The 21,878-nt window shown below is 40.8% G+C and overlaps 1 protein-coding gene across 1 annotated transcript; it reads left to right on the forward strand.

Moving 5' to 3' along the window:
* The first annotated feature begins 3,851 nt into the window (after positions 1-3,851).
* On the forward strand, positions 3,852-21,554 carry dnajc10 (DnaJ (Hsp40) homolog, subfamily C, member 10). Its single transcript, XM_020461877.2, has 22 exons — positions 3,852-4,300; positions 4,701-5,005; positions 9,960-10,128; positions 10,286-10,336; positions 10,427-10,509; positions 10,723-10,854; positions 11,051-11,222; positions 11,367-11,410; positions 11,508-11,639; positions 11,864-11,953; positions 12,338-12,448; positions 12,555-12,669; positions 13,084-13,211; positions 14,665-14,781; positions 16,344-16,445; positions 16,663-16,818; positions 17,208-17,341; positions 17,529-17,582; positions 17,702-17,849; positions 18,568-18,690; positions 19,087-19,203; positions 20,524-21,554. The coding sequence occupies exons 2-22, from the start codon at positions 4,772-4,774 to the stop codon at positions 20,533-20,535; spliced, it is 2,424 nt and encodes an 807-aa protein (XP_020317466.1). The 5' UTR covers positions 3,852-4,300; positions 4,701-4,771; the 3' UTR covers positions 20,536-21,554.
* Positions 21,555-21,878: the final 324 nt, after the last annotated feature.

Genomic DNA, 21,878 nt, shown 5'->3' on the forward strand with positions numbered 1-21,878 from the left:
CCTGAGCTTTCTTATATCTCCTAGATATAGGACAGACATTTCAAAACCTTATTCCTTAAGATTTTTTGGGGCTGTATTTTTTGCCATTTATTCATGTTCATTTGTAAGTAGTAAAGGCCAAATTCAATATTTTATCAAAACATTTTTATATGGTTACAGGGGTACTAAAAATCTAAATCAAATAGCTAAATGATTCCTGGCATGACCATCTTAAAACAATTCCATGTCTTAAATGTGTGTGTGTGTTGGAAATATACATTTCCAGAGTGAATTTGACTTATCTGATGTCCTGGAGATATGAAAGCCACAGAATAAACTGGTTGGGGTAAATGCCTGTCAATCGAAACAGTCAGCATTACAGATGCCAGGTAGACTAATTATGAGTGATAACCGCTGCCACAGAAGATCATCAATCAACATAATGAGTATGATCGAGATATATATATATATATACAGTACCAGTCAAAAGTATGGACACACCCACTAATTCAAGGGTTTTTCTTTATTTGTACCATTTTCTACATTGTAGATTAATGGTGACGACATCAAAACTATGAAATAACACATATGGAGTCATGTAGTAACAAAAAAAGTGTTAAACAAATCAAAATATATTTTATATTTGAGATTCATCAAAGTAGCCACCATTTGCCTTGATGACAGGTTTGCATTAACTCAACCAGCTTCACCTGGATTTTTTTTCCAAAAGTTTTGAAAGAGTTCTCACATATGCTGAGCACTTGTTGGCTGCTTTTCCTTCACTCTGCTGTCCAACTCATCTCAATTGGGTTGAGGTTGGGTGATTGTGGAGGCCAAGTCATTGATGCAGAACTCCATCCCTCTCCTTCTTGGTCAAATAGCCATTACACAGCCTGGAGGTGTGCTGGGTCATTGTCCTGTTGAAAAACAAATGATAGTCCCACTAAGTGCATCCAGATGGGATGCGTATCGCTGCAGAGTGCTGTGGTAGCAATGCTGTTTAAGTGTACCTTTGAATTCTAAATAAATCACTGACAGTGTGTCATGGAAATTTAGTACTGAGAGAGATTTGGTCATTTCTTCAGCCAATCATATTTATTTAATATTGCTTAATTATTGCAATAATGAGGCTGGTCGACCCCACACCCTTGAGCGTTGGACCGAGTAACCTAACCTTTACACAAATGCAGAGTACTGTATATAGCTGGCACTAACAATGCTCAGTCATGGTTGGTTCAACCCCCCTCATGCAGACCAATGAGCATCATAAGTCACTCTCAGTTCATCCTGTCATCTGCATGTGGGTTATTACTGCATGGTCGGAACTAGAACCACAAGCATTTTGTACACTCGCATTAACATCTGCTAACCATGTGTACAGTTAGTCAGAGGTTTACATACACTTAGTTTGGAGTCATTAAAACTCGTTTTTCAACCACTCCACAAATTTCTTATGAACAAACTATAGTTTTGGCAAGTCGGTTAGGACATCTACTTTGTGCATGACACAAGTCATTTTTCCAACAATTGATTACAGACAGATTATTTCACTTAGAATTCACTGTATCACAATGCCAGTGGGTCAGAAGTTTACATAGTTGACTGTGCCTTTAAACAGCTTGGAAAATTCCAGAGAATTATGTCATGGCGTTAGAAGCTTCTGATAGGCTAATTGACATAATTTGAGTCAATTGAAGGTGTACCTGTGGATGTATTTCAAGGCCGACCTTCAAACTCAGTGCCTCTTTGCTTGACATCATGGGAAAATCAAAAGGAAAAAGCCAAAACCTCAGAAAATAAATGTTAGTCCTCCACAATTCTGGTCCAACGCCTGAAGGTACCATATTCATCTGTACAAACAATAGTATGCAAGTATAAACACCATGGGACCACGCAACCGTCATACCTCGCAGGAAGGAGACGCGTTCTGTCTCCTAGAGAATAATGTACTTTGGTGCGAAACGTGCAAATTAATCCCAGAACAACAGCAAAGGACCTTGAGGAAACAGGTACAAAAGTATCTATATCCACAGTAAAACAAGTCCTATATCGACATAACCTGTAAGGCCGCTCAGCAAGGAAGAAGCCACTGCTTCAAAACCTCCATAAAAAAGCCAGACTAAGGTTTGCAACTGCACATGGGGACAAAGATCATACTTTTTGGAGAAATGTCCTCTGGTCTGATGAACAAAAATAGAATTGCTTGGCCATAATGACCATCGTTACGTTTGGAGGAAAAAGGGGGAGGCTTGCAATCCAAAGAACACCATCCTAAACGTGAAGCTCGGGGTGGCAGCATCATGTTGTTGGGGTGCTTTGCTGCAGGAGGGACTGGTGCACTTCACAAAATAGGTGACATCATGAGGTAAGAAAATTATGTGGATATATTGAAGCAACATCTCAAGGCATCAGTCAGGAAGTTAAAGCTTGGTCGCAAATGGGTCTTCCAAACGGACAATGACCCCAAGCATACTTCCAATGTTGTGGCAAAATGGCTTAAGGACAACAAAGTCAAGGTATTGGAGTGGCCATCACAAAGCCCTGACCTCAATCCTACAGAAAATTTGTGGGCAGAACTGAAAAAGCATGTGCGAGCAAGGAGGCCTACAAACCTGACTCAGTTACACCAGCTCTGTCAGGAGGAATGGGCCAAAATTCACCCAACTTATTGTGGGAAGCTTGTGGAAGACAACCTGAAATGTTTGACCCAAGTTAAACAATTTAAAGGCAATGCTACCAAATACTAATTGAGTGTATGTAAACATCTGACCCACTGGGAATGTGATGAAAGAAATAAAAGCTGAACTAAATCATTCTCTCTACTATTATTCTGACATTTCACATTCTTAAAATAAAGTGGTGATCCTAACTGACCTAAGACAGGGAACGGATTGGATAACATAAAAACAGACACTAACAGGACAGAAACATCCTCCTATTTGTTAAGTATTAATTTGTAACTATTAATATCAAACAAATCAGTTAAATATGTAATTTTTCTATCACAAGTGTTACCAGCCAAGCACACCAACACCATCACAGCTCCTCCTCCATGCTTCATGGTGGGAACCACACATGCAGAGATCAGCCGTTCACCTACTCTGCGTCACACAAATTTGGACCAAAGGACACATTTCCACCGGTCTAATGTCCATTGCTCATGTTTCTTTGCCCACACAAGTCTCTTCTTCTTATTTGTGTCCTTTAGTAGTGGTTTCTTTGCAGCAATTCGACCATGAATGCCTGATTCACGCAGTCTCCAATGAACAGTTGATGTTGAGATGTGTCTGTTACTTGACCTCTGTGAAGCATTTATTTATGCTGCTATTTCTGAGTATGGTAAATCTAATGAATTTATCCTCTGCAACAGAGGTATCACTGGGTGTTCCTTTCCTGTGGTGGCCCTAATGAGAGCCATTTTCATCGTGGCACTTGATGGTTTTTGCGACTGCAATTTAAGTGTTCTGTCCTTCATTTCTTAAAATAATGATGGACTGTCGTTTCTCTTTGTTTATTTGAGCTGTTCTTGACATAGCCCTATTTGGTAAATTACCAAGTAGATATTATCTTCTGTATACTACCCCTACCTTGTCACAACACAGTTGATTGGCTCAAACACATTAAGAAGGAAAGAAATTCCACAAATTAACTTTCAGCAAGGGACACCTGTTGATTGAAATACATTCCAGGTGGCTACTTTGAAGAATATCAAATATATTTTGATTTGTTTAACACTTTTTTGGTTACTACATTATTCCATATGTGTTATTTCATATTTTTGATTTCTTCACTTATTTTTACAATGTAGAAAATAATAAAATAAAGAAAAACCCTGGAATGAATAGGTGTGTCCAAACATTTGACTGCAACTCATTATACAGTATGTTTCTTGTTGTGGAACACTGTATAGCCTATAGCTCAAAAACACTGTTAATGAAAAGGTTGCTTGTGAAGTCGAACAAGGGGATCAGAGGGATACAGGCCTATCAGGGTACAATGAGACATGCAAAGAGAGATGGGGTGATTTTAAACCTCAGCTTTAACTGTAACGTTAACCACACTTCCAACCTTATGCCTAACCCTAACCTTAAATTAAGATCAAAAAGCAAATGAATTTTTACGATATAGTTTTTGTGGCTGTGGTAACCATTGGTGGTAACTAGTGACAACCGTTATGGGCAGAGGCTCTGTTTCCGGGCGTGATTACGTCACACAACCACCGTGAAGATTCTAGTTAGTTTAGCCAACTCAACACTTACCACCCGGCGACTCCCGGACCCAAACCCGGATAAGAAGTGGGCCAACAATTCACTCGGTTAAGGTAACGTTAATTTGCAAGATTTCAGAATATGTGCATTTCATAGATAATGCGTAGAGAAAATATCTGATCTCAATGATGAGGTAGGTAGCTGCAATAACATTAACTTAGCTAGCTAATGTTACTTGTTAGGCAGCTAGTGTGGGCTCTACCGATAGAGCTAGCTAGCTTTACAGAACCGCTTTTAAATAAGTAATTTATTTTATGATTATGATCTGGCGTTTGCGAAGAAACAAGAATCTGATTTTAAATAAGTGTTACCTGTGTTCGTAGCTAGTTGGTTAGCTTCATTTGTTTTAGCTTGCTTAGCTTGCTAACATTTTGTCACCATGCAATCATGTCTCTAGTTGAGAACACTTTCTGAAAAATCACTTTGGAATTATTGTGATCTTATCCTACCTAGCGTGAGGTGTGTGTGACACTAAGAACTTCAGAGATTCAGCACTGAAACACTGTTAACTGAGACCTGTGGCAATGGAATCTCTACCGCCAGCAAAATCACGACACGGTTGTCAAGTTCAGAATCAGCAGATGCCTTGGAGCAGAATGTTGCTGGGATCACTGATTGTCTTCAGTTGTCTGGTAGCTTCTGTGTCCTCTGATGAGGATTACTATAAGTTATTGAAGGTGTCCAGAGAAGCCACAACCAGAGAGATACGACAAGCCTTCAAAAAGCTAGCTCTGATCATGCACCCGGATAAAAACCCAGTGAGTAGCCTGCCCTATAGATAGATATACACTACCTGTCAAAAGTTTTAGAACACCTACTCATTCAAGTGTTTTTCTTTATTTTTACTATTTTCTATGTTGTGTTGTTGGAGTGAAGACATCAAAACTAAGAAATAACAGAAATGGAATCCTGTAGTAACGAAAAGTTAAACAAATTAAACAAATCAAAACATATTTGAAATTCTTCAAAGTAGCCACCCTTTGCCTTGATGACAGCTTTGCACACTCTTGGCATTCTCTCAACCAGCTTCACCTGGAATGCTTTTCCAACAGTCTTGAAGTTCCCACATATGCTGAGCACTTGTTGGCTGCTTTTCCTTCACTCTGCGGTCTGATTCATCCCAAATGATCTCAATTTGGTTGAGGTCGGGTGATTGTGGAGGCCATGTCGTCTGATACAGCACTCCATCACTCTCCTTCTTGATCAAATAGCCCTTACACAGCATGGAGGTGTGTTGGGTCATTGTCCTGTTGAAAAACAAGTGGTAGTCCCACTAAGCCCAAACCAAATGGGATGGCTTATCGCTGCAGAATGTTGTGGTAGCCCTGCTGGTTAAGTGTGCCTTGAATTCTAAATAAATCACTGACAGTGGCACCAGCAAAGCACCCCACATGATCACACCTCTTCCTCCATGGTTTACGGTGGGAAATGCACATGCGGAGATTAGAGGTCGACCGATTATGATTTTTCAACGCCGATATTGATTATTGGAGGACTTAAAAAGCCGATACTGATTAATCGGCCGATTTTAAAATACATGTTTTATTTATTTATAATAATGACATTTACAACAATACTGAATGAACACTTATTTTAACTTTAATATAATACATCAAGTTCAATTTAGCCTCAAATAAATAATGAAACATGTTCAATTTAGTTTAAAAATGCAAAAACAAAGTGTTGGAGAAGAAAGTAAGAGTGCAACATGTGCTATGTAAGAAAGCTAACGTTTAAGTTCCTTGCTCAGAACATGAGAACATATGAAAGCTGGTGGTTCCTTTTAACATGAGTCTTCAATATTCCCAGGTAAGAAGTTTTAGGTTGTAGTTATTATTGGAATTATAGGACTATTTCCCTCTATACCATTTGTATTTCATTAACCTTTGACTATTGGATGTTCTTATAGGCACTTTAGTATTGCCAGTGTAACAGTATAGCTTCCGTCCCTCTCCTTGCTCCTCCCTGGGCTCGAACCAGGAACACAACGACAACACCACCATGCAGAGCAAGGGAAACAACCACAGGCTCAGAGCGAGTGACGTTTTGAAATGCGCGCAAACTAGCCAGCCATTTCACTTCGGTTACACCAGCCTCATCTCTGGAGTTGATAGGCGTGAAGTCATAAACAGCGCAATGCTGGACGCACAACGAAGAGCTGCTGGCAAAACGCACGAAAGTGCTGTTTGAATTAATGTTTACGCGCCTGCTTCTGCCTACCACCGCTCAGTCAGATACTTAGATACTTGTATGCTCAGTCAGATTATATGCAACGCAGGACACGCTAGATAATATCTAGTAATATCATCAACCATGTGTAGTTAGTGATTATGATTGATTGTTTTTTATAAGATAAGTTTAATGCTAGCCAGCAACTTACCTTGGCTTACTGCATTCGCGTAACAGGCAGTCTCCTTGTGGAGTGCAACGAGAGAGAGGCAGGTCGTTATTGCGTTGGACTAGTTAACTGTAAGATTGGATCCCCCGAGCTGACAATGTAAAAATCTGTCGTTCTCCCCCTGAACGAGGCAATTAACCCACCGTTCCTAGACCGTCATTGAAAATAAGAATGTGTTCTTAACTGACTTGCCTAGTTAAATAAAGATTAAATACAGGTGTAAAAAATGTCCAAAAATACAGATTTCCGATTGTTATGAATACTTAGGGCCGATTTCAAGTTATCAGCCATTCCGATTAATCGGTCAACCTCTAGCGGAGATCATCCATTCACCCACACAGCATCTCACAAAGACACGGCGCGGTTGGAACCAAAAATATCCAATTTGGATTCCAGACCAAAGGACACATTTCCTCCTGTGTAATGTCCATTGTTTGTGTTTCTTGGCCCAAGCAAGTCTCTTCTTCATATTGGTGTCCTTTTTAATAGGGGTTTCTTTGCAGCAATTTGACCATGAAGGCCTGATTCACGCAGTCTCCTCTGAACAGTCGATGTTGAAATTAGAGGTTTACCGATTAATCGGCGACGCCGATTTCAAGTTTTCATAACAAATCGGCAATCTGACTTTTTGGGCGCCAATTACATTGCAATCCACGAGGAAACTGCATGGCAGGCTGACCACCTGTTACGCAGCGTGAAAAGGACCTTGTGGCTACAAGGAGCCAAGGTAAGTTGCTAGCTAGCATTAAACTTAACTTATAAAAAAACAATCAGTCTTCACATAATCACTAGTTAACTACACATGGTTGATGATATTACTAGGTTGACTAGCTTGTCCTGCGTTGCATATAATCAATGACATGCCTGTTAATTTATTATCGAACCACAACCTACTTCAACTTTGCCAAACGAGTAAAGATTTAACAAAATTGCACAATCGTTGCACAAATGTACCTAACCGTAAACATCAATGCCTTTCTTAAAATCAATACACAGAAGTATATATTTTTTAAGCTTTCATATTTAGTTAAAATAAATTAATGTTAGCAGGCAATGTTAATGAGGGAAATTGTTTCACTTCTCTTACGTTCAGTGCAAGCAGAGTCAGGGTATATGCAGCAGTTTGGGTTGCCTGGCTCTTTACGAACTGTGTGAAGACCATTTCTTCCTAACAAAGACCATAATTAATTTGCCAGAATTGTATGTATTTATGACAAACATTGAAGGTTGTGCAATGTAACAGCAATATTTAGACTTGGTTGCCACCCGTTCGATAAAATACGGAACAGTTCCGTATTTCATTGAAAGAATAAACGTTTTGTTTTCTAAATTATAGTTTCCGGATTTTACCATATTAATGACCAAAGGCTCTTATTTCTGTGTTTATTATATTATAATTAAGTCTATTATTTCATAGAGCATTCTGACTGAGCGGTGGTAGGCAGCAACAGGCTCGTTCATTCAAACTGCATTTGCCAGCAGCTCTTAGCAATGCTTGACATACAGCGCTGTTTATGACTTCAAACCTATCTACTACCGAGATTAGGCTGGCAATACTAAAGTACTAGAGAAATACTAAGGTAAGTTTCATTATTTAAGACTAAATAGATTTTAGTTCAAATGTGTTCATTGTTCATTCAGTATTGTAATAATGACAATTACAACATATATATATATATATATATATATATATATATATATATATATATATATATATATAATATATATTATATATATATATAATATATATATATTATATATATATATATAATATATATATAATATATATTGTGGCAAATCTCTTCAAGATTAGGAGCGTTTGTCACAAATTAAGTGGGAAACTGTCACCAAAATCACAGAGTTATTTCGAACAGGACTACCTGTGTTCTTGTTTCTCCGTTCTGGTCCACCCAGGCCGCAGGCAAGGTCAAGGATAGCAGGGTTCGGTACACAAATCAGGTTTTCGGTAGGTCGAGGTCCAAACGCCAACAGGTAAATCCAAACAGTCAGCTCATACATGGTAATCCAGCTATATATATATATATATATCTATCTCTCTATGGTTCACAGATCCTTCCAGCCCTTTCTCTCTCTCTTCCTGGTTTGTCTTGACCCCTTATCTGTGAATCGGCCCCACCTTCTGAGGGTTCCCCTTGCTTCTGAGAATTGTAGTTTTGGCAGTCGGACATTTTGTGATCTCTAGTTCTGATCGGGGTGGCCATTTTAGTGATAGGGCAGAGCCCCTTTATTAGTTCACATATCTGACATTTATCACTCGACCCCCTTCTTTGCCACAAAATATATTTAGGCCGATTTTAATCTATCTGCTTTTTTTGGTCCTCCAATAATATGTATCTGCATTAAAAAATCATAATCGGTCGACCTCTAGTAGAGATGTATCTGTTACTTGAACTCTGAAGCATTTATTTGGGCTGCAATCTTGGGTGCAGTTAATTGCAGATTTCTGAGTCTGGTAACTCTAATGAACGCATCCTCTGCAGAAGAGGTAACTGTGGGTCTTCTTTTCCTGTGGCGATCCTCATGAGAGCCAGTTTCTTCCTAGCGCTTAATGTTTTTTTGCGGCTGCGCTTGAAGAAACGTTCAATTATTGAAGTTATTTAAATTTTCCGGATTGACTGACCTTTATGTCTTAAAGTAAAGATGGACTGTCGTTTCTCTTTACTTATTTGAGCTGTTCTTGCCATAATATGACCGCCAGGTGCACGCTGTTTCCTCCGACACATTGGCGTGCGTTCCCCCATGGACCTCGCGGTCGCGGCCGGCTGCGACAGAGCCTGGGCTCGAACCCAGAGTCTCTGGTGCCCTAGACCACTGCGCCACCCGGGAGGCCACAAATTAACTTTTTAACAAGGCACACCTGTTAATTGAAATGCATCCCAGGTGACTACCTCATGAAGCTGGTTGAAAGAATGCCAAGAGTGTGCAAAGCTCTCAAGGCAAAGGGTGGCTACTTTGAAGAATTGTTTAACACTTTTTGGGGTTGTTTCATAGTTTTGATGTCTTCACTATAATTCTACAATGTAGAAAATAGTAAAAATAAAGAAAAACCCTTGAATGAGTAGGTATGTCCAAACTTTTGACTGTGTGCGTTATAACATGTTAAAATGTAACTTATCATTGGCTATAACATATCACAACATACTGGTGATTTCCTAGACTGGTCCCAGATCTGTTTTTGCTATTTTTCTTAATTCTATGCTCATTGTCACAACAAAACAGCACAACCACGTCTGGTAGCAGGCTAGATATTTTCTACAAAGTCCAGTACTTAATTTGTTGCTCTCATTGTCCAGCATGATGAAACTGCCCATGACAAGTTCCTGAAGGTAACCCGAGCCTATGAAGTTCTGAAGGATGACGATCTGAGGAAGAAGTATGACAAGTATGGAGAGAAGGGTCTGCAGGATGAGCAGCAGGGAGGAGGACGATATGAGAGCTGGAACTACTATAGAAATGAATTTGGTAAATCATTTTTCTTTTGGAGTAGTCTAAGAATGTGAAATGTAAACATTGCCAAGAAATATGAAGAAAGGGGATTGATAGGCCACTGCTAACATGCAACATTTTCAGTCATTTCCTCAGGACGTTGGTGTGACTTGTCATCTTACTCTTTCTGCAGGTATCTACGATGATGACCTAGAGATTGTCACTTTAGATAGGGGAGACTTCGGTAAGTGATGTCACATTATTCCGAACCTTCAGAGCCATCCTTTCTTGTTGGGGTATGTTTGTTGTTATGATACTGACTCTACTACTATAGATGCAGCAGTGAACTCCGGGGAACTCTGGTTTGTCAACTTCTACTTCCCTCGTTGCCATCATTGTCACGAGCTGGCTCCCACGGTAATACTTTCCTCACTCACTGTAAAAGTGCATTCTGCAATATTTTCTGCTATTCATTGGTTGTTTCATATACTTAATTAATATGTCCATTGAACAGTGGTAGATATTGCAGATGGTACCTTTGTTTAAGTCGTCTTCATTTATCTTTTGATAATTGTCATCTATGTTTAATATTTCAACATATTATGTTACTTTGTGTGTGTGTGTCCGCAGTGGAGGGAGTTTGCTAAGGAGATGGATGGAGTGATCAGGATAGGAGCAGTGAACTGTGGAGACAACAACAGACTGTGTCGCAGCAAAGGCATCAACAGCTACCCCAGCCTCTACATTTACAAAGCTGGAATGGTAGGAGAAATGTCACAGCTGTCTTTTAGGATAGCTCTGTCATGCATCACGTAGCCTGGTTAAACCAGACTGAATGCTACGCTCACCATGGTTTTAGCACATCATTCAATCTGTTTTAAACAGGCTACGTATCACTCACTGCTCATGGTGTTAGGAACAACCCTCTAAAACGCATCCATTTCTGTCATCCCAATAGAATCCAGAGAAATACTTTGGAGATAGGGCCAAGGAGAGTTTGACTAAGTTTGGCATGCAATTTGTGAAGAGCAGAGTTACAGAGCTGTGGCAAGGCAATGTCTTCACTGAGATTGAGGCAGCATTTTCATCTGGAGTTGGATGGCTGATCACCTTCTGTGCTGACTCTGGAGGTAAGACGGGCTGTTAAGGGTTACATTGAGATGCTTTGTCATGTTTACAAATAGAGACTTTTAGTCAGAAGTAGTGAAACCAATATGGTAGGAATTGTATTTTCTATACAGTTAAAATATGATCTGTGTTTGATCTCTTCATAGACTGTCTAGAGTCACAGACGAGGCAAAAATTAGCAGGAATGTTGGTAAGTCCTCATTGAACCCATGCTGTATGTTTACCTTCCCATGAGCATACATTGTTATTGTGACTGAAATATGTCTCTTCTCTTGTGTTCTCTTCAGGAAGGTCTAGTGAACGTGGGCTGGATGGACTGCTCAACACAGGCTGAGTTGTGTGACAGCTTTGAGGTGACCACCAGCACCACAGCCTTCTTCCCCCCCGGCAGTTCACTGAAGAACAAGGGCAGCGTGCTGGTAAGAGAGGCCCATGTTTTAGTTTTGTTTGCGTACACTAAAAACAATGCATAACGTGAAATGTATTTGTAAGTGAGAAGGAGAAACCCAGGATGGGTTTATCAAGAAGCCTCACCATACATGGCTTAGAGAACACTTTTTATTGTATTGACATGAGATAATAGAATCATGACTGTTCTGAAAGCCCAGATTTACAACAAACATTGGTTTCATCACAACAACAGTTCCTGCAGAGTTTGGATACCAGAGAGATCTATGGAGAGGTGATGCAGCATCTGCCTGACCTGGAGGCTCTTACTAAGGAAACCTTCCAGGTACAGTAATAATAACTCAATAATCAAATCTAAGGTACAGTAAAAATCATCTGTATTGCCATCTTGTACCACCATATATTTATTGTGCCTGGGGGGGTTTATGTCTTAGTGCAGCGTCCTCTGTGCTGTCCAATCTGTGAGTGGCAGACTCGGTTGTTGGAGGCAGACTCGAATGTTGTGGATGTTTGAGTGGTGTCCTGATGTTCTTTCCTCTTCCTAGTAATAATATACCTACCTACTAAAAATAACCACATATATTTGACATGAAATAATCTGTTGTCTGACATGATTTCAGTTGAGGAAAACACCTGTAGTGGTGATGCTGAAATATTTAGGAAAAATACAGTTATTGTGTTCTATTCTATTCTCCATCGGTCTCTGTAGAGTAAACTGGCCCATCATCGGTGGCTGGTCAGTTTTTCTTTCGGACAGAAGACCATGGCATCTCATGAGTATAAGAAGCTCAAGGCTCTTCTGAAGGCAGCCCACATACAGGTAAGGTCTGAAATCCACAATGAATATCGCTCTGATTCACTGTTCATTCACGTCACTGATTCAGTCTGGATGTTTAATACTGCCAGTACTCTGTTCTTTTTCTCAGGTGGGAAAGGTGGACTGCCTTACTGACTCAGAACTATGTGTCTCCTTCTACATTCAAAAGCCCTGTATCGCTGTCTTCAAAGGCCTTGGGATTCATGACTTTGAGATCCACCATGGTAAGTCAGCGTCTTATTCGAACTCAACCGATTTTGTATTCTGTATTTCACTTGGCATTCCTTTTCACTGGTTGTTGTATACATATGCACATTTGTATATCTACATGGGGGGGCTCCCGAGTGGTGCAGTGGTCTAGGACACTGCATCTCAATGGTACCTGGTTTGAATCCAGGCTGCATCACATCAGGCCGTGATTGGGAGTCCCATAGGGTGGCGCACAATTGGCCCAGCGTCATCCGGGTTTGGCAGGGGTAGGCTGTCATTATAAATTAGAATTTGTTCGTAACTGACTTTCCTAGTTTAACAAAATTACTTTTTAATTTTTCTTGTTTTGTTTATCATGAGAGCTTGAGTGAGTAAGATTTGCAATCTATTTCTTATAAATGGCAAATAAACTGTTTCTGTTCTCCCAGGGAAGGATGTGCTGTATAACATCATAGCATTTGCTAAGGAGAGTGTCAGCGCCCATGTCACCACTCTGAGACCAGAGAACTTCCCCAGTGATGGAAAGGAGCCCTGGCTAGTTGACTTCTTTGCTCCTGTAAGTATCAGCCTGATGTTAGTGACTAATACTCTACTTGCTTATCCATGTTCACAGTTGACTACGTGTTGACATGTATTTGAAAGATCAAATCACATTGTATTTGTCACATACAACCGGTGTAGACCTTACAGTGAAATGCTTACTTACAAGCCCTTGACCAACGATGAAAAAATAAGTATTAAGTAAAAAATATAAAATTAAAAGTTACAAATAATTAAACAGCAACAGTAAAATAACAATAGCGAGGCTATATACAGGGAGTACCGTACAGAGTCAATGTGCGGGGGCACCGGTTAGTCAAGGTAATTGAGGTAATATGTACATGTAGGTAGAGTTAAAGTGACTTTGCATAGATAATAAACAGAGTAGCAGAAGCATAATAGAGGGGTCTGGGTAGCCCTTCTATTAGCTATTCAGGAATCTTATGGCTTGGGGGTAGAAGCTGTTAAGAAGCCCTTTTGACCTAGACTTGGCGCTCCGGTACCGCTTGCTGTGCGGTAGCAGAGAGAACAGTTTTCAGTCTCATGAGGGGAATAGATTTTGTCGTGCCTTCTTCACGACTGTCTTAGTGTGTTTAGACCATTTTAGCTTGTTGGTGATGTGGACACCAAGGAACTTGAAGCTCTCAACCTGTTCCACTACAGCCCTGTCGATGAGAATTGGGGCGTGCTCGGTCCTCCTTTTCCTGTAGTTCACAATCATCTCCTTTGTCTTGATCACGTTGAGGGAGAGGTTGTTGTCCTGGCACCACACGACCAGGTCTCTGACCTCCTCCCTATAGGCTGTCTCGTCGTTGTCGGTGATCAGGCCACTGTTGTCATCGGCAAACGTGATGATAGTGTTGGAGTCGTGCCTGGCCATGCAGTCATGAATGAACAGGGAGTACAGGAGGGGACTACAGGAGCACGCACCCCTGAGTGGCCCCCGTGTTGAGGATCAGCATGACGGATGTGTTGTTCTGGGGGCAGCCCGTCAGGAAGTCCAGGATCCAGTTGCAAAGGGAGGTGTTTAGTCCCAGGGTCCTTAGCTTAGTGATTAGCTTTGAGGGTACTATGGTGTTGAACGCTGAGCTGTTGTCAATGAATACCATTCTCACATAGGTGTTCTGTTTGTCCTGGTGGGAAAGGGCAGTGTGGAGTGCAATAGAGATTGCATCATCTGTGGATCTGTTGGGGCGATATGCAAATTGGAGTGGGTCTAGGGTGTTTGGGATAATGGTGTTGATGTGAGCCATGACCAGCCTTTCAAAGCACTTCATGGCTACAGATGTGAGTGCTACGGGTTGGTAGTCATAAACTAGGTGTGGCTATTAAAATAATAATCTGTTGGTGACTAACAATCCCTGAAAGTAAACAGACTTTAGTTGTGTAAAGTGGACTACATCCTGTTGAGTTGGCTGAGACATTGGGTGAGGTCCATGAACAAATACTAATATACGGTTTCCTTGTAGTGGTGTCCTCCCTGTCGTGCTCTCCTCCCTGAGCTGCGGAAAGCCTCGATCCAGCTGTTTGGTCAGATGAAGTTCGGAACGCTGGACTGCACCGTGCACGAGAGACTCTGCAGTGTGGTGAGTGTCAGGAGAACATACCAAACGTAATCCCAAACCCCCTAGATGTGCTATTCTTCTATGTATTCCACAATATCTGCTTAGATGTATTGAGAGAGCCTGGTTGCAAGTCTGTTTAGCTAGCATTCCACTTCTTGTACTCCATGTCGTGTGCATATGATGCGGTGTAAAATTAGTGGAATGTTAGCTAAGAAGACTGCCAACTACCGTAATTTCCGGACTATAAGCCGCTACTTTTTTCCCACGCGTTGAACCTCGCGGTTTATACAACGAAGTGGCTAATTTATGGATTTTTCCCGCTTTCACAAGATTCATGCCGCCAAAAAACTGAGCACTGTCACATAATGTGACGTAAATCGAGCGCGCTCAAACTTCCCATCATTCTGATTACGGTAATCATTTTGTCACCATCATGGCAAAGACACGGAGAAATGCATATGATGCAGCTTTCAAGTTGAAGGCGATCGATCTGGCTGTTGGAAAAGGAAATAGAGCTGCTGACAGCGTGGAGCATTGTCAAAAGATCCACTATCATCAATGGGTTTCGAAAGGCTGGACTGCTGCGTGTTGAAGAGGGCAGCGATCCAACATCGGATGAAGCAATTCTGAGGCTATTCAACTCCGACACCGAAGGAGATGACTTCAGTGGTTTCAGTGCACAGGAGGAGGAAGATAGTGACCAATGACTTTCTTGGTAGGCTACTGTTGTAACAAAAATGAAAGCCGTGTTTCGTTAAAGCCTATTTATTTTTGTTACAAGCCGTGTTTCATTTAAAGGCTGTGTAAAGTTCATTTGTTTCAATGTACCGGTAGGCACCTGCGGCTTATAGACATGTGCGGCTTATTTATGTACAAAATACATATTTTTTTATAATTCAGTGGGTGCGGTTTATATTCAGGTACGCTTAATAGTCCAGCAATTACGGTAGACTAGTATTGCGGAGCCAGCCAAGCAAGACTGTTGCTCCCAAATCATGGCCCTACTGTATGACATAATTTCTCACTATAATGAAGGCATTTATGATTGAAGTAAATAATACGCGTTTCATTCAATGGACTTAGTATGACTAGTATCAACAAAGCCATTTTTATTTATTCCGGTAGCATTTTTACTACTTTCCTCTGGGCTGTGTGGCATATAGGCATAGTAGAGCTGTCATTCCTCTGGCTGTGTTGTAGCAAGGCTAGCCGTAGGGCTATCATTCCTCTGGCTGTGTTGTAGCAAGGCTAGCCGTAGGGCTATCATTCCTCTGGCTGTGTTGTAGCAAGGCTAGCCGTAGGGCTATCATTCCAGCCCTGTCACCTGTGATTGTGTGGTGAGCTCAGTATCCACTTTTCCTGGCCAAAATAAAGATGTTCTATTTTATATCCTGATCACATCCCTGAGTATGAACCAAATGAAATGTGTTTGTGGTTTTGATGGATAACTGAAAGTGGCAGTGGCTACCACAGTTATGTAACGTCATGTATGTCCTATGTGCCTGTTTTCGGTCCACGCCTACGCAACCACCTTGATATTTAATCGAAAGTAGTACTAACTACCAGTAATTTTGTGTTTTCAGTATAATATCCATGCCTACCCGACCACGGTAATCTTTAACAAGTCCTCCATCCATGAGTACGAGGGACATCACTCTGCTGACGGAATCCTGGAGTTCATACAGGTGAGAAGCTTACCATTTAGCCTAGTTCACAGTATCGGTCCATCTCCTTTCTAGCCAGTGCTTATAGTGCCACAGAAGTTTAAAACTAAGAGACTCAACATAGTTACTTCATGTACCTTGTGGAGGAAACGTCCCATTGCCAATAGCCTTAATTGTCTGTTACTGTTATACAGTACATCCCTACTGTAGTGACTCCTCTTTCTTCCCACTCTTCCAGGACTTGGTCGACCCCACTGTGGTGACCATGGACCCAGACAGCTTTGCAGAGCTGGTGAAGAGGAGAAAACACAGCGAGACCTGGATGGTGGACTTCTATGCCCCGTGGTGTGGGCCCTGTCAGGCCCTGCTGCCCGAGTGGAGGAGGATGGCACGGGTAGGTAGTGGATTGTAGGGTGGTAGGCTATAGGCTGTATAGAATACCTACTAGGTAATAGGCAGTAGGATGGTAGACTTCTTTGCCCCCTGGTGTGGGCCCTGCTGCCGGAGTAGAGGAGAATGGCACAGGTAAGTTCAGTAGGTACAGCAATAGAGCTTCCACTGACGTGTTCTCTGGATATTGAGGGCTTGAATCTAGCATAGATGGAGAGATACATGATATCTATCAAGATAAAATATTAGCATTATCTCATTTTATTCTAGGGTGGGTGGGTGTAATCGACAAATCCAACTTAATGCATTTGTCAAGATTTTTTAAATGTTAATTCACTCTAGCGAATAATTTGTTTTCTCCCTGGTTTTCTGTCTGTTGATGTCTCTTCTCAGGCGGTGACTGGTATGATAAAGGTGGGGACGGTAGACTGTCAGAAACACCACTCCTTCTGCCAAGGAGAGAGTGTCAGAGCCTACCCTGAGATACGCCTCTACCCTCAGAACGCCAACCGACGAGACCTATACCAGTATGTACCTTACTGTTCTTTCAGTCTTACTATAGTTACTGTTTACGTGTTCTACAGATTACACTAAGTTGACATGTTTTAAAGTATACATATGGCTTACATGTTGTAAAGTTTACAGTAAGTTATGTTGTAAAATGTACATTAAATGATATTGTAACGTTTACATTGTTTTTATTTCTCTCACCAGGAGTTACAACGGCTGGCACAGAGATGCTCACTCTCTCAAAGTCTGGGCTGTGGGGTAAGTTCTCTCCTCCTGTGTTTCTGTCCTAGCCTTTTAACAGTCACCATTGTTGGAACCTTTGTATCTGATTTGTAGTCAACAGAAAGGAATTCATACAGTGTCCGTCTGTGTCTTAGTACTCTCCCAAGAGCATCAGTGGATCTGACTCCAGATGACTTCAGGAACAAGGTAATAGGAGGGAAGGATCACTGGGTGGTGGACTTCTATGCTCCGTGGTGTGGACCATGTCAGCACTTTGCCCCAGAGTTCGAGGTCCTCGCTCGGGTAAGATATTTTCTCCACTCCTCCATCTCTCAAACGCATGTTTCTTGGCCCGTTTTCATAAAGCATCAGAGTAGGAGCGCTGATCTCAGGCATCCCCTGTCCATGTAGGCTGATCTTATTTATTATGATATAAATGGCTCAACTGATCTACTCACTTCATGAATTATGGCCCCTATTCATGCTTCATGAATCAGCTGGCATAATTTTTATGGATATATACAAATAAATGTCAATTGAAAACAGGTAAAACCATATGAAGCTCAGCTAGTTTACAGTCTTTCCAGCTTCAGTTTGAAGTGATTGTGTTAGCCGTGTTGGCTAGCTCCTCTGAACAACAGTGTCCTGACGATAGAGCATATTTTCTATGCCAGGCAAAACCTTGACTCATCAACTCATTGTTATGGATGTCAAAACAAATGCAAATGCTGCTACTGTTGTTATTCGGGCTGCACTGTTTGAAGTGACTAAGTTAACCGTTGTTGGCTAAGAACAGCCCTTAGTTGTGTGCTATTCAGTAGTGCATTACTTTTGACCAGAGCCCTATGGATAATGTAGTGGTTCTAATGTGTTGATTCACTGAGCGGCCATGTCTTTGGTAGCTTCCTAAATGGCACCCTATTCACTATGTAGTGCACTGCTTTTGACCAGAGTGTTATGGGCCCTGGTCAAAAGTAGTGGGAAAATTGTGCTTTTTCTGATGTAATCTTTCTTTGTCTAGATGGTGAAAGGGAGTGTGAGGGCAGGGAAAGTAGACTGTCAGGCCCACTACCAGACCTGTCAGTCAGCTGGTATCACAGCCTATCCCAGCGTCCGATTCTATCCACACCTGGGCACCAAGAAGGTAAGAGACTCCTGATTGGTAACTTTTTTATTTTTTATGGGTTAGCTATTTATCCAGGTAAGTTATTTAGAAGACTTCATATTAACGACCTGACAAAGAGGTGGCATGATAGTTTTTCATCATAGCAGCTTATCGTTATCTTACTTATTCCTGTCGTTGTTAGAGGACAAGCTGCAAGTTGTAAGTTAAATACATTTGATTACTATGTATCAGAAGTTCCAGTAGTTAGATATTCTTATTGAAACTTGTTTAACTGTATATTTGATGTAGTATTTTTCTTTGAGGACCTCTTGCCTAATAATACCATTTATATTATTAGAGAGGCGGAGTCAGTCCCCCAGAGCACTGTGCCCTAACTAAGCCCCTCCATCCATCCTTCCATCCCTCTGTCCCCAGCGCGACCAGGGAGGGGAGCACGTCAACAGCCGGGATGCTAACAACATCGCAGACGTCCTCCACCAGAGGCTCCAGCAGTTATCTCCATGGTTACAGGGCAAGGCGGACAACTTCAAGGTAAGCTTCTTACGCAATTCAGCAACTCTGCAATCACCATTTTGCTTTTTACTCTTAGTAGCTATCTCTTACCATTTGCAGTCAAGTGGAAATATATTATTTTCTGGCAGACTTTTAGGTGAGAGTTTGGGTTTTGGGCTTTGGCTTAGCTAATTCAGGCAAGATGACTGCTAACACTTTTTATTTCATTGTATTATAATATATATATTTTTAGGCCCATCCATCACCTCCACGCCCCTCTTCGGAGGACAAAAATAAACGTTTTTACTTATTTTCATTTTGTTACGTGTTCAGAGCTCTTGACTTTTTCCACATTTTGTTATGTTACGGCCTGATTGTAAAATTGATTAAATTGTTTTTTTCCCCTCGTCAAATTACACACACTACCCCATAATGACAAAGCTAAAACAGGTTTTTACCAAAATAAAAATATTGAAACATCAGATTTAAATAACTATTCAGACCCTTTACCCACTATTGCTCAGCTTGGCTGAGCACCAGCTCTAGGAAGAGTCTTGGTGGTTCCAAACTTCTTCCATTTAAGAATCATGGAGACCACTGTTCTTGGGGACCTTCGATGCTGCAAAACATTTTTGGTACCCTTCCCCAGATCTGTTTCTTGACACAGACCTGTTTCGGAGCTCTTGCTCTGACATGCACTGTCAACTGTGGGACCTTATATAGACAGGTGTGTGTCTTTCCAAATCTGGTTCAATCAATTGAATTTACCACAGGTGGACTCCAATCAAGTTGTAGAAACATCTCAAGGATGATCAATGGAAGCAGGATGCACCTGAGCTCAATTTCAAGTCTCATAGCAAAGGGTCTTAATACTTATGTAAATAAGGTATTTCTAAAAAAAAACTGTTTTCCCTTTGTCATTATGGGGCATTGTGTGTAGATTGATGAGGGCAACAAAAAAAAAAGTAATTAATTTTAGAAAAAGGCTGTAACATAACAACATTTGGAAAAAGTGAAGGGGTCTACATTTTACATATGTGGCTTTTATTCATTTTTTACAGTAGTTACATAGCAAGAATAAAGTATTTTGATAGACGTTACATCGAGATGGATATTACTTATACATCATCATGTTTTCACTCACAACTATTATAGAACATTAACTTTTAAACCCACCCCTCAGCTACTCTGTCCATCCCACCTGTCTCTGTAAACAGCTCTCTTATGATTTCCATGTGCCATATTTTTCAACTGCTAATAGTTAGTTGAAGTGACTTTGGATTGAGTTGGCTCAGTGTATCAAACCACAATCACATTATCTCTCTATCTCTCTTTTTGTTTTTCTCTCTCTTTCTGCAGGATGAATTGTGAGTTCAAGGGGGTCGATTCCACTGAGATGGTTTTCCTTATGGAAACATAAAGGATGGACACACACACACACACACACACACACACACACTTAACAAACAAAAAGACTCTGAGAAGAGATTTGTTTCTGCAAGGAGGATTACTGCCAAGGAAAGAAGACGTTATTGAAAGGTTACCTCAGTATTGTCGTACTGTCAAAACAAACCTGTTTCTCAACTGATTCAACGATAAGGAAAGACTGACTCGCTGTCTTAGGTTTTACTAGTTCTATAGGTGAAGTGTGTCCATATGGTAGGTGTCGACCTGCCTGATATCTGAATGTACTGTCTGATGTAGGTTGGGGACAAGACATTTTATGCCTATATTTATGATACAAAATGGCAGTTTATCAGTTTATAATGCGCCTGCCAATGTCAATGCTTCTTGTTGATTCAACTTGAACCATTTGAGTGTAGTGAACAGTGTTTTATTCATTCTGTGAAGTGACCACACTGTACTGGCTGTGTTGGTTGTATTATTATTATTATGATGATACCAATCTATGTGTTTGTCTACTGATAGTAGGGTTCAGTATGCAACCTCTGTATACAGTAAAACACACAAACACAATTTAGAAAAGACATCCTGTACACTGAAAACAATTAACAGAACATATGTTACCAATTCACTCCACATCATTCATTAATATGTTACTGTTTGCCATCACTGAAATGTGAATGGAAATGGTTTGATTAGTTGTGGGATGATGCAGTCTTGCAAAAGTTTTCTGTCATACCAGAAATGTGGGAAATCTAGCACGGTTTTATATAATGTCTTTGTAATCTGGTATTTTCAACTCAAAATACAATACTATCTTTGGATGATGTTTGATAGTAACTTATGTGGGAACTTGTAGTCTTGAAAATAAAACTACAATGCTGAATAGTGTCCCTTTAAGACACTCCTTCTTTTCCTTTCAAGTTGTTTTGCACGGACTCTTGTATTGAGTAAATATCATGTTTAAAAAATATATATACAGTGTATTTGGGAAGTATTCAGACCCCTTTTTCCTATTTTTGTTGTTACAGCCCAATTCTATTTTCCCCTCATCAATCTACACAAAATACCACAATGACAGCAAAAACAGGTTTTTAGAAATGTCACATTTACATAAGTATTCTCAGTACTTTGTTGAAGCAACTTTGGCAGCGTTTACAACCTTGTCTTCTTGGGTATGACGCTACAAGCTTGACACACCTGTATTTGAGGAGTTTCTTCCATTCTACTCTGCAGATCCTCTCAAGCTCTGTCAGGTTGGATGGGGAGCATCGCTGCACAGCTATTTTCAGGTCTCTCCAGAGATGTTC

Source organism: Oncorhynchus kisutch, linkage group LG26 (genome assembly GCF_002021735.2).
Source record: "Oncorhynchus kisutch isolate 150728-3 linkage group LG26, Okis_V2, whole genome shotgun sequence".
NCBI classification, from domain to species: domain Eukaryota; kingdom Metazoa; phylum Chordata; class Actinopteri; order Salmoniformes; family Salmonidae; genus Oncorhynchus; species Oncorhynchus kisutch.

Coding starts and splice junctions, on each gene's coding strand:
- dnajc10 (XM_020461877.2), top strand. CDS start 4,772: ATGGAATCTCTACCGCCAGCAAAATCACGACACGGTTGTCAAGTTCAG. Junction 11,640..11,863: donor AGAACAAGGGCAGCGTGCTG/GTAAGAGAGGCC, acceptor TCACAACAACAG/TTCCTGCAGAGTTTGGATAC. Junction 17,850..18,567: donor AGTTCGAGGTCCTCGCTCGG/GTAAGATATTTT, acceptor TTCTTTGTCTAG/ATGGTGAAAGGGAGTGTGAG.